The following is a 14,589-nucleotide window of genomic DNA, read 5'->3' on the forward strand; positions in this document are numbered from 1 at the left end:
TTTAGCTTTGCCTGGTGCTATCTCTGAGTCCTAACAGGGTGTATGAAGAAAATTACAAGCTGGGCATAAGCTAGTTTCTTGCAGCTAACGGCATTCAGATTGGTAATGGAATTGACTCCAGCTGCAATACCTCCCTGCTAGAGACAGACTGCTGTTCTTAAAAAAGCTGTCTGATGAGAGCCAGCCTAGAGAGCCAGCATGGACCAGCAGGTAGTGTTAGCTGTTGTTCTAGGGAGCCAAACTTTTGTTGGGCTAAGACTGAATGTTACTTGTAACTTGCTAAGAGTTGTATCTTGCAAAGCAGGTCAGAAATAACTGCAATATTGCAATATAATATTGTGAATGTGGCCAGAGAATCATTTACTGTCTGTGGGAGAAACAGCTTTAAAGAGAGACCATCTTGGCTGTGAATCCTGGAAGACCTGCTTCCTGCCTTGCAGGCCTTTTTCTACCTGGCCTGGAATGGTGGGGCCCTGACTGACTCCAGCTACAAAAGCTGAGGCTGCTGAGCAGACTCTTGGATTGGGATGTTGTTTAGGGGTTTTGTTGTTGCTGCTGCTGCAATTGGTATTTTTTTTTTTGCATCTTTATTTTTTAGATTTTATTATGACATTATTATGACATTAGTATGACAATGTGGACATTGTTTAATTCTGTTGAAATTCTTGATGTGTTTAATTTATTGTTTATGACTGTTTTTTGTTATATTGTAATTATGTAAGCTGCCTTGAGCAATATAACAAAAATAGTCACAAACAATAAATAAAACACTGAGCAGCTCTCATGCGCTTGAATGTATCATGTATCGTGGTCAGCGGCATTGTGTAATATACCTATCGCTGGCCTCTTCTCAATGGATGTTTTCTTTCTTTCTTTCTTTCTTTCTTTCTTTCTTTCTTTCTCTGAACACTGTCATAATCTCCCCTTACCATGCTAATTTGTGTTTGTATGAAATTACTGCAACTTTCAGTGCTCTCTTTGCTGTCTGAAATGGCATAGTCCAGCACAAATACATCAAGTGGAGTTTAGGGTAATGTAGTTTGGCTCTGAATTCTAAAGCCATGGCAGCTCTGTATTATGGGCCCAAATGCTCTTAGTGGTTCGGGGCCACAGCCGAAAAAGCCCTGGCTCTGGTTGAGGCCAGCCTAACTTCCCTGTGGCCCGGGACCTCCCAAGATGCAAGCTTACTGTATTTTGAAGAAAGTAGTAGTGCACATTGCCATCTAAAGGAGGGGAGAATATGACTATTAAATGCGGAGTCTAAAATTACCTACCTGCACCACTGAACAAGCTGCTCCAGACATTGTATTCAGTATAGCACCTAGCTAGCCACAGACAACTATACTTCATCATAGCAATGATATTCACCCATTGCAGTCTGAAGTGACACAGGTCACTTTTCCACCTCAGAGTTCTCTTTATTCTGCTGGTGCACAGACCAGGCCTCTTACAGCAAACAAGTGGGCTTTTATCACCCATATAGGTATACTCTCAAAACAGATTATGAAACGAGAAATGTGGCCAGCGTGCACTCAGAGTCTTTTATTTTCTCTGAGTGTGGAATCACGTGTCTATGTTTTTCATTAGTGTTTGGCGCAGCAGCCAAGTTTGCCCCTTATGGCAGGCTTTTTTCTTTTGAAATTGCAAACGGCAGCCATCAACAGGGAGAGAATTCATAAGACAGTTTACTTAAAAACAAGGAGGGGGAGATGGAAAAGAAACATAAAAGACCAGCCTCCTGGAGCAAGTCTGACCATTCTAGACCCTTGCTTTAGAAGCATGTGGAATAATTCCAGTTGCAGTGAAATTAGGAAAGTCACACTCACCTTGAAACTGCATCTATTACTTTGTTTTTAAAGATTTTTTTTTTTAAAGGCCCTTGGTTTTCAAATAGCACATTCACTCTGGCTGGATATGCACATACATTTTTATGACTTATGAATCATGACATTTAATTTTCTTCATCAACATTAGCAGGTATTTATTTACAATAATGGTTTACAGCTTATCTAGCAGCCAGACGAATTTCATATTACGAAATGATTGCAGAGCAGACGAAGAGCCTTCATTTGCATTTAAATTCACTTTGAAAACAGCGAAATCCTGCCACCCTCTGGACAGCCATGAAACCAAGAGATATTCCCTGAAGCTAGCCCTAGATTGGACTGGAAAAGAAGGTTTTCCTGATGAATATTAAGTACCCAGCTATAGACGAATACTAGTGGTAATATTAGGCCAATGGTGAACCGAAACATCAAGGTTCGGACCCTTAACGTTTCACCACTGTCACTTTATTATTCACATTTTGAATCTTCTGCCCTCCCGAAAATCACAAAACATGAGCATGTTCCCTGCTAAGAGTTCATTTATTAATTTTGCATGCCACTGTTAGTCTTAGCAGTAAATCCAAGAAACTACTGGAATGTGATGCTTCCATTACGGCTGAATGTGATTAAAAGACATGAATGAGAAAGTTGTTTTCCGCTGCCTTGGAGCTCTCCATTTATATGGAATGTTATAATTACTGTTTGTAAGGATCCATAATAATTAGAACAATATAGCAGCTCTAGTTATGGGTAAACCTGTCATACATAAGAACTGGTGGATCCTGATGAGGCAATGCAGCCCCATGGTCCCCAAGATGCTTCTAGCTGATTCAAGGGCAGCCGAGATGAGCGTCATCGACGGGAATGCCCATTGCGATGTTCCTCCAGTTGGGACACACTGATCCTTCTTGCTGGACCAGGGCAAAAAGCTTTAAGGCATTATATGATATCTGCGTAAGCAATATATGTCTCACAATTAAAAGTCATAAATTTCTGGAACTTTGTAGTACGGCTATAGCGAAATTGAACAGTACCTTGTCTTGGCTACGGAGCCTAAATGTTGTTGTGCTTGAATGAGATCTGCCAGTTGTTTTTGGAGTGCCATGTCTCTGCCATGGACCTGTCTTATGAAGGGATGTTCCAAAAGGTGAGTGACAGATGGGCGTTTTTCGAAGTCCTTGATTAGGCACCTGAAAAATGCAGCAGTTAAGTTACTTATACATAGATGGACACAAGCATTCAGTTCTGTTAAAAACTGTTTACAGTGGTACCTCAGGTTACATACGCTTCAGGTTACAGACTCCGCTAACCCAGAAATAGTACCTCAGGTTAAGAACTTTGCTTCAGGATGAGAACAGAAATCCTGCTCCAGTGGCGTGGCGGCAGCAGGAAGCCCCATTAGCTAAAGTGGTGCTTCAGGTTAAGAACAGTTTCAGGTTAAGAACGGACCTCTGGAACGAATTAAGTACTTACCCCGAGGTATCACTGTATTTATTTCAAAAAAATTTACACACCACTTGATCGTAAAAGGTCACAAAGCAGTTTACAAAAGATAAAACAGTTTTTTTAAAAAAATATCTAGGGGATTTTTAAATATTTTTTTGCAACCCTACTTTAAAACATAGAAGATTTAGGCCCAGAGATAGAAAGAAGATAAAGTCCCTACCAGAGAAGAATGGCAGTTCAAGTTGATGGATTATGTCGAAATGGCTAAAATGACCGGAAGAATCAGAAATCACGAAGACCAAAATTTCAATAAGGAATTGGGAAAATTTATAACTTATCTTAAAGACCATCATAAACAGTTAAGATTATTAGTAGGATTAGAATATCACTTGTAGTTTAATGGTGAATTTTGGACACAATGGAGAGGTAAAAGATTTGGATTATCACAAAAGATGCAGGAGGAAATGATTAACAACAGGACCCACAAAGAGGAGTAGGGAAGTCCAGGAGATTCATTGGAATCTTGTTTTTCTGTTGTTTGTTGGCTATGCGTAAATTTTTAATCTGAAAAACCAAATAAATAAACTACACACACACACACCATATTTTTCCATGTATAAGACTATATTTCCCCCCTATTTTTTCAAGTTTAAAACTGGGGGTCATCTTATACACGGATAGTGCATATGGGGGATTTCTTTATTTGGAGTCCCCAAAAATAGGGGTTGTGTTATACACAAAAAAATACGGTATATATATAAAACATACAAAATCTAAAATACCCAAACAGATTACAGTTACTCTACTCTACTCCCCACTGTTGATTTCTGCTATTTTGCTTTTGCATACAGACTTTTATAATGTATGAAATGCTTGGGTGTCTTATACGTGGGAACAAGCATCTCAACAGAGTCACTAAACCTCATGCAGCACTATACTCAAAAAGTACAAAATGTGAATAAAATATTGGGTGATTTCTGACATTCCCCAAGCAGAAGTCCGTGTATGTGCGTCTTGAAGATATTCTGGGGGTATGGGATAGGCTACTGCAGGGAGGAAAAGAGGGGGGAGTCCCGTCCTGCTCATAGAAATCCATTCCACTCGCAGATGAGCACAAATTGGTATCACCCATACCCTTTAAGAATTCAGAGTGCAACATTACAGCTCATGTCATAGAATCATAGAGTTGGAAGGGATTCCAAGGGCAGGAATCTCAACTACCGTATTTTTTGCTCCATAAGATACACTTTTTTCTTCCTAAAAAGTAAGGGGAAATGTCTCTGCGTCTTATGGAGTGAATGCGTGGTCCCTGGAGCCGAATTGCCCAGGGGCAAAAAGCAGATCATGCTTTCTTTTTTGAAAGAGGGAAGTGGGTGTTCAAACAAAGCCGCTGATCATTTGCCGATCGGGGAGAGAGATAAGGGACGCTAGAGATAAAGGAGGCTGCCTGGGAGGGGGGAGGTAAAGACAGCAAACTTGCAAAGGGGGAAATAGGAAAACTAGAGCAAGAAGGAGAGAATTTAGAAGAAAAGGAGGAGCAAAAAACTGCTCCAGCTAAGGAAAAGACACTAAGGCAAACAAGAGGGAAGGGAATGTTGAAAGGAAACAGCTGATCAGTGGGATCGGAAGAGAGATAAGGGACGTGGAGGCTAGCTGGGAGGGAGGAGGTAAAAGCCCATCCCATGGATCCTCAGGATTTTTACATTGGGTCACCCCAAATTCACCCCAAATTCACCATCAGATCACATAGCATGTCCATGGCTACAGCCTGCACCAAAAAACCACGCACCCACTGTTGCCTGGGGCTGCAATGGTGCAAAAAAGTGGTTACAAAGCACGGATCCACATGGATCCTCAGGATTTTTGATTTGGGTCACCCCAAATTTACCATCAGATCACATGTTTTGTGGCCACAGCAGGAACCACAAAAATCATACATCCACTGTTTGGTTCAGAATACCTTTTTTTCTTGTTTTCCTCCTCTAAAAACTAGGTGTGTCTTATGGTCAGGTGCGTCTTATGGAGCGAAAAATATGGTAGGTCATACAAGATGGGTGGCCATCCAACCTCTACTTAAAAATCTCCAAGGAAAGATTCCACCGCCTCTTGTGGGAGTCTGTTCCACCGTTGAGCACCTCAACGCCAAGACCATTAGGTTTAGAAACATTTTAGTAACAATTTTATAACCCATTGTTCACATGTATTATTGAATGATAACTGAGTGAGGTAACTATTGTAGGTGTTGGTTGAATGAAACAAGCCAGCCAAAACTGACCGGAATTATTTGGCATTATATTTTAAAGGAAACACAGTCACTGTGATGCTTAGCTGTAATTGCAGACAGAGGTCCTAATCCTGCTAATGTTATCTGAGATAAAAGTGTCACAGAAAAGAATGTTAACGCGTCAGTCATAACTAACTTCAGGGATGACTAGCTTCAGCTCAGTCTGGAGGCTTCTCAGTTAGTTTATCAATATAAATAAATGACTTAATAAAAGAAACTATCAGAAAAGAATAGTTCATTGCTAAGAAGCAGTACAAGACAGAGAGCTTTGAAGGTCTGAACACATTCTAACTATAAAACTTGACACTGTGCAATTGGCAAGGCATAAAAGATGCTAGAATTCAGAATAACATGGCTTCAGATTAAGCAAAAATAATGTGTTCTAAATATAGAAATGTATGGAAGAGTCAGAAAAATTCTTTTTAAGCACACACCCTATTATGTCTGATCACATTAGTTTAACTTGATTTGGTTCAGTCGTATTAGAGAACCATTTGAGAACCAAGAGAATATAAGCTCTAATGTACCATGATAATTATTTCCTGAACCTACCCTATAGTTTTCAAGAGTTTCATATTAGTTCCAGCCTGAACTGAATTTGTTTGGCTGCGCATTTTCAGATTCACATGTTTAATTCTATATTTCAGATTTACCAATGCCCTGTGTAGCAATCATTTTCACATAAACACTTTTAAAACAGCTTTGGGACAAACAATGAGAGCCATTTTACACAGCCGGGCAATAAAAACAGCATATTTTAAAAGTTCTACAGATGATCAGCATCAGTGACAATGTAGTGTTTTACACACACACACACTCTCACACACACACACACACACACACACACACACACACACCCTTTACATAATACCTGTAATTATTTCATTAATAAGAAAAGGACAAAATATACTCACGACACTAAGCCCAGTCTCTGTTATCTTTAAAGAATCATCCTTAAGTAACACCTGCCTGTTGAAATACCTTTCAAAAATATTTGGTTGCACAGAGCTCTTCTGTATACTTCAAAGCAAAACAGCCTAGAAAACATTCTACAGTATTTTACAAACGATCAAGAGACTCTAGTATCCCCTGTGAACTGGAGCCTCCTGATATCAAAGCTAAAGCAACAAAAACCACCTTATATCTATCCTCCTGCAGAGGTTATAAATACCACTCCTGCCCTCCCATGGAAAGAAATCAGTCATTTGGCTTTTATAGGTTCTGTGTTTCTTTTGTTTTCTTACCCATCATTTTAAAAAAAGGGAAAAGTCACTGTGGCCCCATCTAAAAAATATTATGCTTGTCAGTCTCTCTTCCAAGTTTATCACCCCCTTTGTAGAAAAGGCGAGAGACTCACTAAATACCAACCGCCAGCTACAGTAAGAGAAAACAGCAATGCAATTGAAAATGGCCCGTTTTTAATGGCGCAACTGGTTCTTTATGACGACTTCCTAGAATTAAAGGCCAGTACGAAAAGCGAACCCATTTGAACAGTGCTGTGCATACATGTTTCAGCTATAGCTCTTCTCTCTAAGCTGCCTAGAATACCAGAGCTTGCTTAGCATTGGAAACCACAAAGGAGGAAAACCAAGAAGCTTCACCTGCAGTAGCCGAGATCATAAACGGTTTCATGATGTGATACAAAATCTTGATTTCTCCATTACCATGGAAGGAATTCAACATCACACTCTTCCTTCATTTCTGCTTGCCAGGTGGAACAATTCCCTCTCTCTTCCTCCAACATGCTATTCTGTGGGTTCTTCCTGATTCTCCAGAGAGAGTTTGGGAGAAGCAGGGATGCACAGGGGAAAGGGGGAAGCCCTATTAACACAAACCATCGCACTGGCTTCCATTAGTGGGCCAGGTTAGTTGAATACAGCTCTAACAAAATGCCCACGAGAAGCGTGCCAGCAGGACCCGAGAGCAACCATTGTGGCTTTCCCCAAAGAATGTTGGGTTTTGTAGTTTAGTGAGGCTGAGAATTAGCAGCCCCTCTTCCTAAAAGACTACAATCCCCTGAACTCCTTGAGATAAAAGCAGTGGCAGCGGATCCTTTTTTTGCCATTTGAGATGAATCAGGAAGGGCCTTGGCCCAGTATACCCGAAGGAGCGTCTCCACCCCCATCGTTCTGCCTGGACACTGAGGTCCAGCGCCGAGGGCCTTCTGGCAGTTCCCTCACTGCGAGAAGCAAAGCTACAGGGAACCAGGCAGTGGGCCTTCTCGGTAGTGGCACCCGCCCTGTGGAACGCCCTCCCATCAGATGTCAAGGAAATAAACAACTATCTGACTTTTAGAAGACATCTGAAGGCAGCCCTGTTCAGGGAAGTTTTTAATGTGTGACATTTTAATGTATTTTTAATCTTTGTTGGAAGCCGCCCAGAATGGCTGGGGAGACCCAGCCAGATGGGCGGGGTACAAATAATACATTATTATTATTATTATTATTATTATTATTATTATTATTATTACTACTATTATTCCCTGCTGCTGCTGCCACCTGCCCCACTGCCTATATCGCTAGGGGGGAAGCCATGCCGGCAGCAGCACCTATTTCAGGTGTGATCTCACACACTCCGCAAGATCTCACCAGAAATCGGGACCAACGCCAGTTTCTTTTCTCCAATGGTGGTGGAGGTGGCGGGTGCCCATGGAGACACTGCCTCAGGGGCTTCGGCCACCTGAGGCAGTGGGCTCACCTCGCCTAATGTCCGGGCCAGCCTCGAGCAAAAGGAATAGCTGCTATTTGAGTTAAAAGTTTGTAGATATCTTAAGGAACCTACTTGCACTGAGCTCTGGGTCCCCTTGATAAGTTCTGTAGCCCAGACGGTGGTTTTGGGGTGTCCTACTGAGGAGACTTTAGAACTCAGGGGTGGATCCAGAGAGGGGCAAACTCTTTCAATATCCAAGGCAGCTGCCACTCTTCCCCCTTAAACCAATCTAGCACCCAGTCTCCAGTTCTTTCAGAGGAGATTAATTTAATGTACCATTCTCAAGCCAACCTAGCCAACATCACATCAGCAATTGTTAAGGTTACAAAGCATGCTATTTTATGAGATGGCACTGCTAAATATAGGGCAGCACAATCACAATCATTAGGAACTTTCCTCTTGTTCAAAGATAAGCTGGACATTTTTTTATATATACTGAAGAAGCCCTAGACCAGGGAGATTTCTAAGGTTTAGCATTCTAGGTTTCTTAAAATGACGTATTTCCCAAAACCATTTTCCCCAAAACGTATTTTGGAAGCCCACAGCATTGCTAGCCTTATAATGAAAAGTAACGTATCGAATCAATAATATATAGCTCTAGAGCAGGCGCCCCCAAACTCGGCCTTCCAGATGTTTTGGGAATACAGTTCCCATCATCCTTGACCACTGGTCCTGTTAGCTAGGGATGATGGGAGTTGTAGTCCCAAAATATCTGGAGGGCCGAGTTTGGGGATGCCTGCTCTAGAGAACTATCCCAGATCACCTCAGCGACACCAGCTGATGGGACTGTGTGTCAGCTCACAAAGGAGAAGTTCTGTTCCATCTACAAGGGAACAAGGCCAGCCCAAGGCATTTTGCTTCCTGAGGTGAAGGACACAATGGTGTCCCTACCATTCCACATACAGAAGCCAATTGGCTTGGCTTTCGATTCTTTCTTCAACACTGATGAGAGGACAATAACTTCTAATTGCTCCTAAGGCAGCAGGTTTAACAGTAGCACTTGAAGAAGACTTACGGTGTTGCATCTTAACAGTCACTTTAACAAATATTCCTATTGACTAATATTATGGTTCTATTTTGCCCTAATGGTGGATGACCATTGTTAATATGAATAAAATATACTGAAAAGGAAACAAATATGCTGCGCATATTGGCCTCAACGGATGCAAATCCATCACCTAATTTGAAATTCCAGCACCTTCCATCATGTTTTCCTAGCTGAAAAGTAATCCTCAGAATTCATTAGTGTCATTACGTTAAACAGAAGTGGCAGCCATTAGCTGTCTGTTGGGTTACTAGAATCTAATATTACAGGTTCCTAAGCACCAATTTCATTCTGTCACAATTACAGGCAGGCAAAGATGAAGCGTTTGTTAAGACTGGAACAAGCAACACAGAGGCCTAATTCACAGGCAAGCGGCTTGCATTCGGATGATAACATTGTTGAGGCAGACAGAGCTATGTGCACAATGTAAACTGCCATTTTTTTGCAGCCAGCAAATCGGAAGAATGAAAGGGGAACCAGCTGGTGCGAACAAATATTTACGAACGAACAAACGGATAGAAATAGATTTCACAACCGAAGCAGAGGTGGTGGCATATCTTGTCAGAAACAGATCTCCTTCACCAAAGAAAACATGATGGTGGCCAGAACAGATATAGGCCAGTGTTTGCATTTATTTATTGAACTGGAGAAGGGAGAAACATATTAACCAAGGCAGCAGCTATCAAACTTTCCACCTTCCAGGAACAATGAGTCCACATTGAAAAATCTGGTAAGCTTCCAAAAGTATGTATCTGCATGCAGTGAATGAATGTAAAGGGCTGCATGCTAGTTATCATTTCATCGGATGCGGACATCTCCAGAGAGCAGCTTGCTTGGGTAGAGATCTAGGCAAATAGGCTTCCCCCTCATAGTATGCTTGGACATCAAGGAAACGACAGGATAGTTAATCATGTGGACCGCTTTACACATATAATACATGAAGAGGGCTTTAAAGGAAACTGAATACTCCACCCTCTGACTGGATTGGCCCAGCCACTCTGGGAGCCTTCAAACATATATAAAAACATAATACTGTGGTACCTCGGGTTACATACGCTTCAGGTTACAGACTCCACTAACCCAGAAATAGTGCTTCAGGTTAAGAATTTTGCTTCAGGATGAGAACAGAAATCGGGCTCCGGCGGCACAGCGGCAGCAGGAGGCCCCATTAGCTAAAGTGGTGCTTCAGGTTAAGAACAGTTTCAGGTTAAGAACGGACCTCCGGAACGAATTGAGTACTTAACCTGAGGTACCACTGTAAAACATTAAGCATTAAAGAACTTCCCTATACAGGGCTGCCTTCAGATGGCTCAGGGATCGCATAACTTCATACCCTCCAAAATTTTGCCAATGAAACTAGGGACGTCCTACCATACCCCCTGGGACGCGGGTGGCGCTGTGGGTTAAACCACAGAGCCTAGGACTTGCCGCTCAGAAGGTCGGTGGTTCGAATCCCCACAACGGGGTGAGCTCCCATTGTTCGGTCCCTGCTCCTGACAACCTAGCAGTTCAAAAGCACGTCAAGTGCAAGTAAATAGGTACCGCTCTGGCGGGAAGGTAAACGGAGTTTCCGTGCACTGCTCTGGTTCGCCAGAAGCTGCTTAGTCATGACCCAGACGCTGTCTGCAGACGAACGCCGGCTCCCTCGGCCTATAGAGCGAGATGGGTGTGGAACCCCAGAATCGTCCGTAACTGGACCCAACAGTCAGGGCTACCTTTACCTTTAAACAAGACGTAATAGCAAAGCAAGTCACATCTGTAGCGGGCAGCTGCATGTCACAAAATCAGCTGCAACTCAGATGTTAATTTTCCCCTCCATTAAACACTTCAGCAGTCCCACCAAGGATTCTCCCGATAAGAAAGCTGAACCACTCTGTCCTCCCCTGAGGCAGATCCCCGTATACTGATGACAGACGGGGATGTGGATGGAATGATTTCCTCCTGTGCATATAAACAATAATAACAAATGTCCATCTCCAGTTTTACAAAGCTCTTTTCCCAATCTTTAAAACCTCATTGGAATTACAGAGACATTAATTGTCAAAGGAGATCTTAAGATTATACCAGTCACTCACAGAAGGGCGGAACAGCTATATCCTTCTATGTACACCACAGCCTCATTGGAGATGTTGAATCCATTTTAGTGAGAGAACGAGATAAATTCAAAACAACAAGCAATCCAGCAACACAACAACAGAAACGTTTATTATTATAAGCCACGTCTTTCAAAGGCTTAAAGGTTGTGGCAGTGGGGATGGGAAGGGTAAACAGGCACAGGGGAATCTTGCTGACTGAGGCAATGAACAAGTTACCCCTCCCATTTAATGTACAGAAGCTGACTGGACCAGCAGTTGAAAATGGATTCAACATACAGTGGACACTCAGGTTGCGAACGTGATCCGTGCAGGAAGCACATTTGTAACCTGCAGCGCCGCATCTGCACATGCACGGGTTGCAATTCGGTGCTTCTGCGCATGCGCCAAAACCTGGAAGAAACCCGTTCTGGTACTTCCGGTTTGGCGCAGTGCGCAACCCAAAATTGTGCAACCCAAAGCATCTGTAACCCAAGGTATGACTGTATTCCGTTACTTCAGATGGCAGCAGGCTAGTATAGGAGCACAGGGCTTCTTCTTATGTGGCGATCACTCGTAGCCGAGTAAGATTGCGTTCCATGAAGATGGCTTTAACAGTGAGTCTGTAAGTGACTGTGGAGGCCAATTCTGGATCCACACGTCTTTCCACAGTGGGGACATTGGTTTCCGGGCAGGAGCCGATCACGGTGAGGGTTTGCCAAGCGTGCCTTCCTCTTAGCACATTTCTTCCTTTCGTCCCGAGTTTGAGCGTCTTCAAAGCCCATGACATCTTTGGTTAAGGCTGTTCTCGAATTGGAGCGCTCACAGGCCAGTGTTTCCCAGTTGTTGCTGTTTATATTACATTTTTTTAGATTTGCCTTGAGAGAGTCTTTGAACCTCTTTTGTTAACCACCAGCATTATGCTTTCCATTTTTAAGTTCGGAATAGAGCAGTTGCTTTGGAAGATGATAATCAGGTATCCAAACAATATGGCCAGTCCAACCACGTTGATGTTGAAGAATCATTGTTTCGACACTTTGCTTCTTCTAGTACACTGGCATTAGTTCACCTGTCTTCCCAAGTGATGTGTAAAATTTTCCGGAGACACAGTTCATGGAATCTTTCGAGGGCAAGCTACAAGGCACATATAGCACTGTTCTTGAACACCTCACCACAACTCACTCTCCATACGCCTCAACATATGCTGCTGGAGGCAGATGACACACACTGCCCAATAGCAGGGCTGGCCCTTAGGGAAAAGGACCACGTTATGAGAATTGAAAAGCAAACCTTTGGGAAAATGAATCTAAATGGTTAGTCCCTTCACCCTACTATAAACAAGCACCTGCCTGAATGACTCACTTTTCTCTCACCACCCTAGCATTTGCCACCTAAGGCAACTGCCTCACTCAGCCCAACGGCAGGGCCTGTCATGAGGGAAAGGAACAGCATTTGTTACAGTGATCACTGAAAGGCGAGTTTCTTTGGGAAGATGCTTCGTTCCCCCTCCCATTTTCCCTCATACGCAGCCATCTGCCTGAATGGCTCATCTCTTACCTCTCTCTTGTGTAGCTCTGACTCAACACTAAGCCAGTCACACGCTGCAGACAGGTGGACGAGAACAAGCACATCATGAAACCCATTTGTAATAATGATCCAATGATGCGTCTGCTCTTTCACATCTGCTCATCTGTTCCCGCTACCTGCCTGTCTTCAGACTGCTGCATGATATTGCTGTTGTTGAAAAGAAAATGAAGGAAAACGGGGATAGCTTTGCCTGCGGCCATTTTTTGCTTTCCTTTTGTCTCTCATCACAATTCCATAGGATCCCTGCCATCACCGTGTACCCAGGCAGTGTTATCTCTAGAGCTGCACCGCCTTTCAGGAAAATCACCCCCCACCCCCATAACAGAGGTGCCTTGAGGACATGGGTCCAAAAGTAGCATGCCATGATAAACAACTGATTTATTTTTATTTTTTTGCTACCTACTGCTACACTCAGGTTCCACAAAGCAGGATTCAGTGTATTACACAGTATTCAATTATCAAGTCCATAATATACATTCTAGTACACAAGACACATTTATGTATCTATCGATCCACCTCTTAGAACCAGGTATCATAAATTTCTAATCCTTCCTGCTGGAAAGAGAAACACTCGACTATTGGAATGCCACCAAACCGAGTTGCAATAAATCCTCTGGCAGCAAAATTATTTGAGCACCCGCCCCCCAATAGTTTTAACTTGCTGAAGGCACTGAGAAATGTAAGAGGACTCAGGTTCAGTTCTGAGGAAAATATAGAGCTTACAAGTGAGTAAATTCTTAGCCAGTCATCCAAGCTTATGGGAATAAACTTCATTGGGGTGGGGAAGCTTAGCGTCATAGGCCAAATGCAACCTCCCAGCTCTCTGTCTGGTTCCAGTGTGGTGGTGTGGTTAAGAGGGATAGACTCGTAATCTGGTGAACTGGGTTCGCGTCTCTGCTCCTCCACATGCAGCTGCTGGGTGACCTTGGGCTAGTCACACTTCTCTGAAGTCTCTCAGCCCCACTCACCTCACAGAGTGTTTGTTGTGGGGGAGGAAGGGAAAGGAGAATGTTAGCTGCCTTGAGACTCCTTCGGGTAGTAATAAAGCGGGATATCAAATCCAAATTCTTCCTCCTCCTCTTCTTCTTCTTCTTCTTCTTCTTCTTCTTCTTCTTCTTCTTCCTGGGACTCTTCCATGGTCATCCCTCATTCCCAGGCCACATCCTCTCTCCGCAAGTGACACTCTCCACAACTGACATTGGTTCTGCTCTGAGCCCTCCTCGAGTTCTTTTGCCCAGGTGGAATGTGTTCTTGGACTATGATAATTCCTCTCGCTTGTCTGGATGGAGGATGGTAGTGGTAGAAGCTGTTTTTGGACGGCTGGGATGTAGACCGTTATCCTAAGCTAAGAATCCCATTCATTGCTTCAACCACTTTTCAGTCTGCACTCAGCAGACCACATGGCCACACAGAACATGGGAAGTCTGTGGGTAATATATATGGGTTAGCCCCTAGCGGAATATCTTGACTCCAAATAATAGCTCAGGAGATGGACATATCTTGCTAAAGGGCGATGGGGCTCAACCACAGTGCTGGGATTTCTTCTTTTTCTTCTTCTTCTTCTTCTTCTTCTTCTTCTTCTTCTTCTTCTTCTTCTTCTTTGTCCTGCAAACTGATCTG

General features: G+C 43.0%; 1 protein-coding gene across 1 annotated transcript in view; it reads right to left on the minus strand.

Moving 5' to 3' along the window:
- Positions 1-14,589, minus strand: part of MYO3B (myosin IIIB) — a 259,294-nt gene that overhangs the window by 177,157 nt on the left and 67,548 nt on the right. Inside the window, exon 9 of the mRNA XM_053375945.1 lies at positions 2,861-3,016. Within this exon, the coding sequence (XP_053231920.1) occupies positions 2,861-3,016 (156 nt within the window). The remainder of the gene's footprint in view (positions 1-2,860; positions 3,017-14,589) is intronic.

This window comes from Podarcis raffonei, chromosome 1, assembly GCF_027172205.1.
Source record: "Podarcis raffonei isolate rPodRaf1 chromosome 1, rPodRaf1.pri, whole genome shotgun sequence".
NCBI lineage: Eukaryota > Metazoa > Chordata > Lepidosauria > Squamata > Lacertidae > Podarcis > Podarcis raffonei.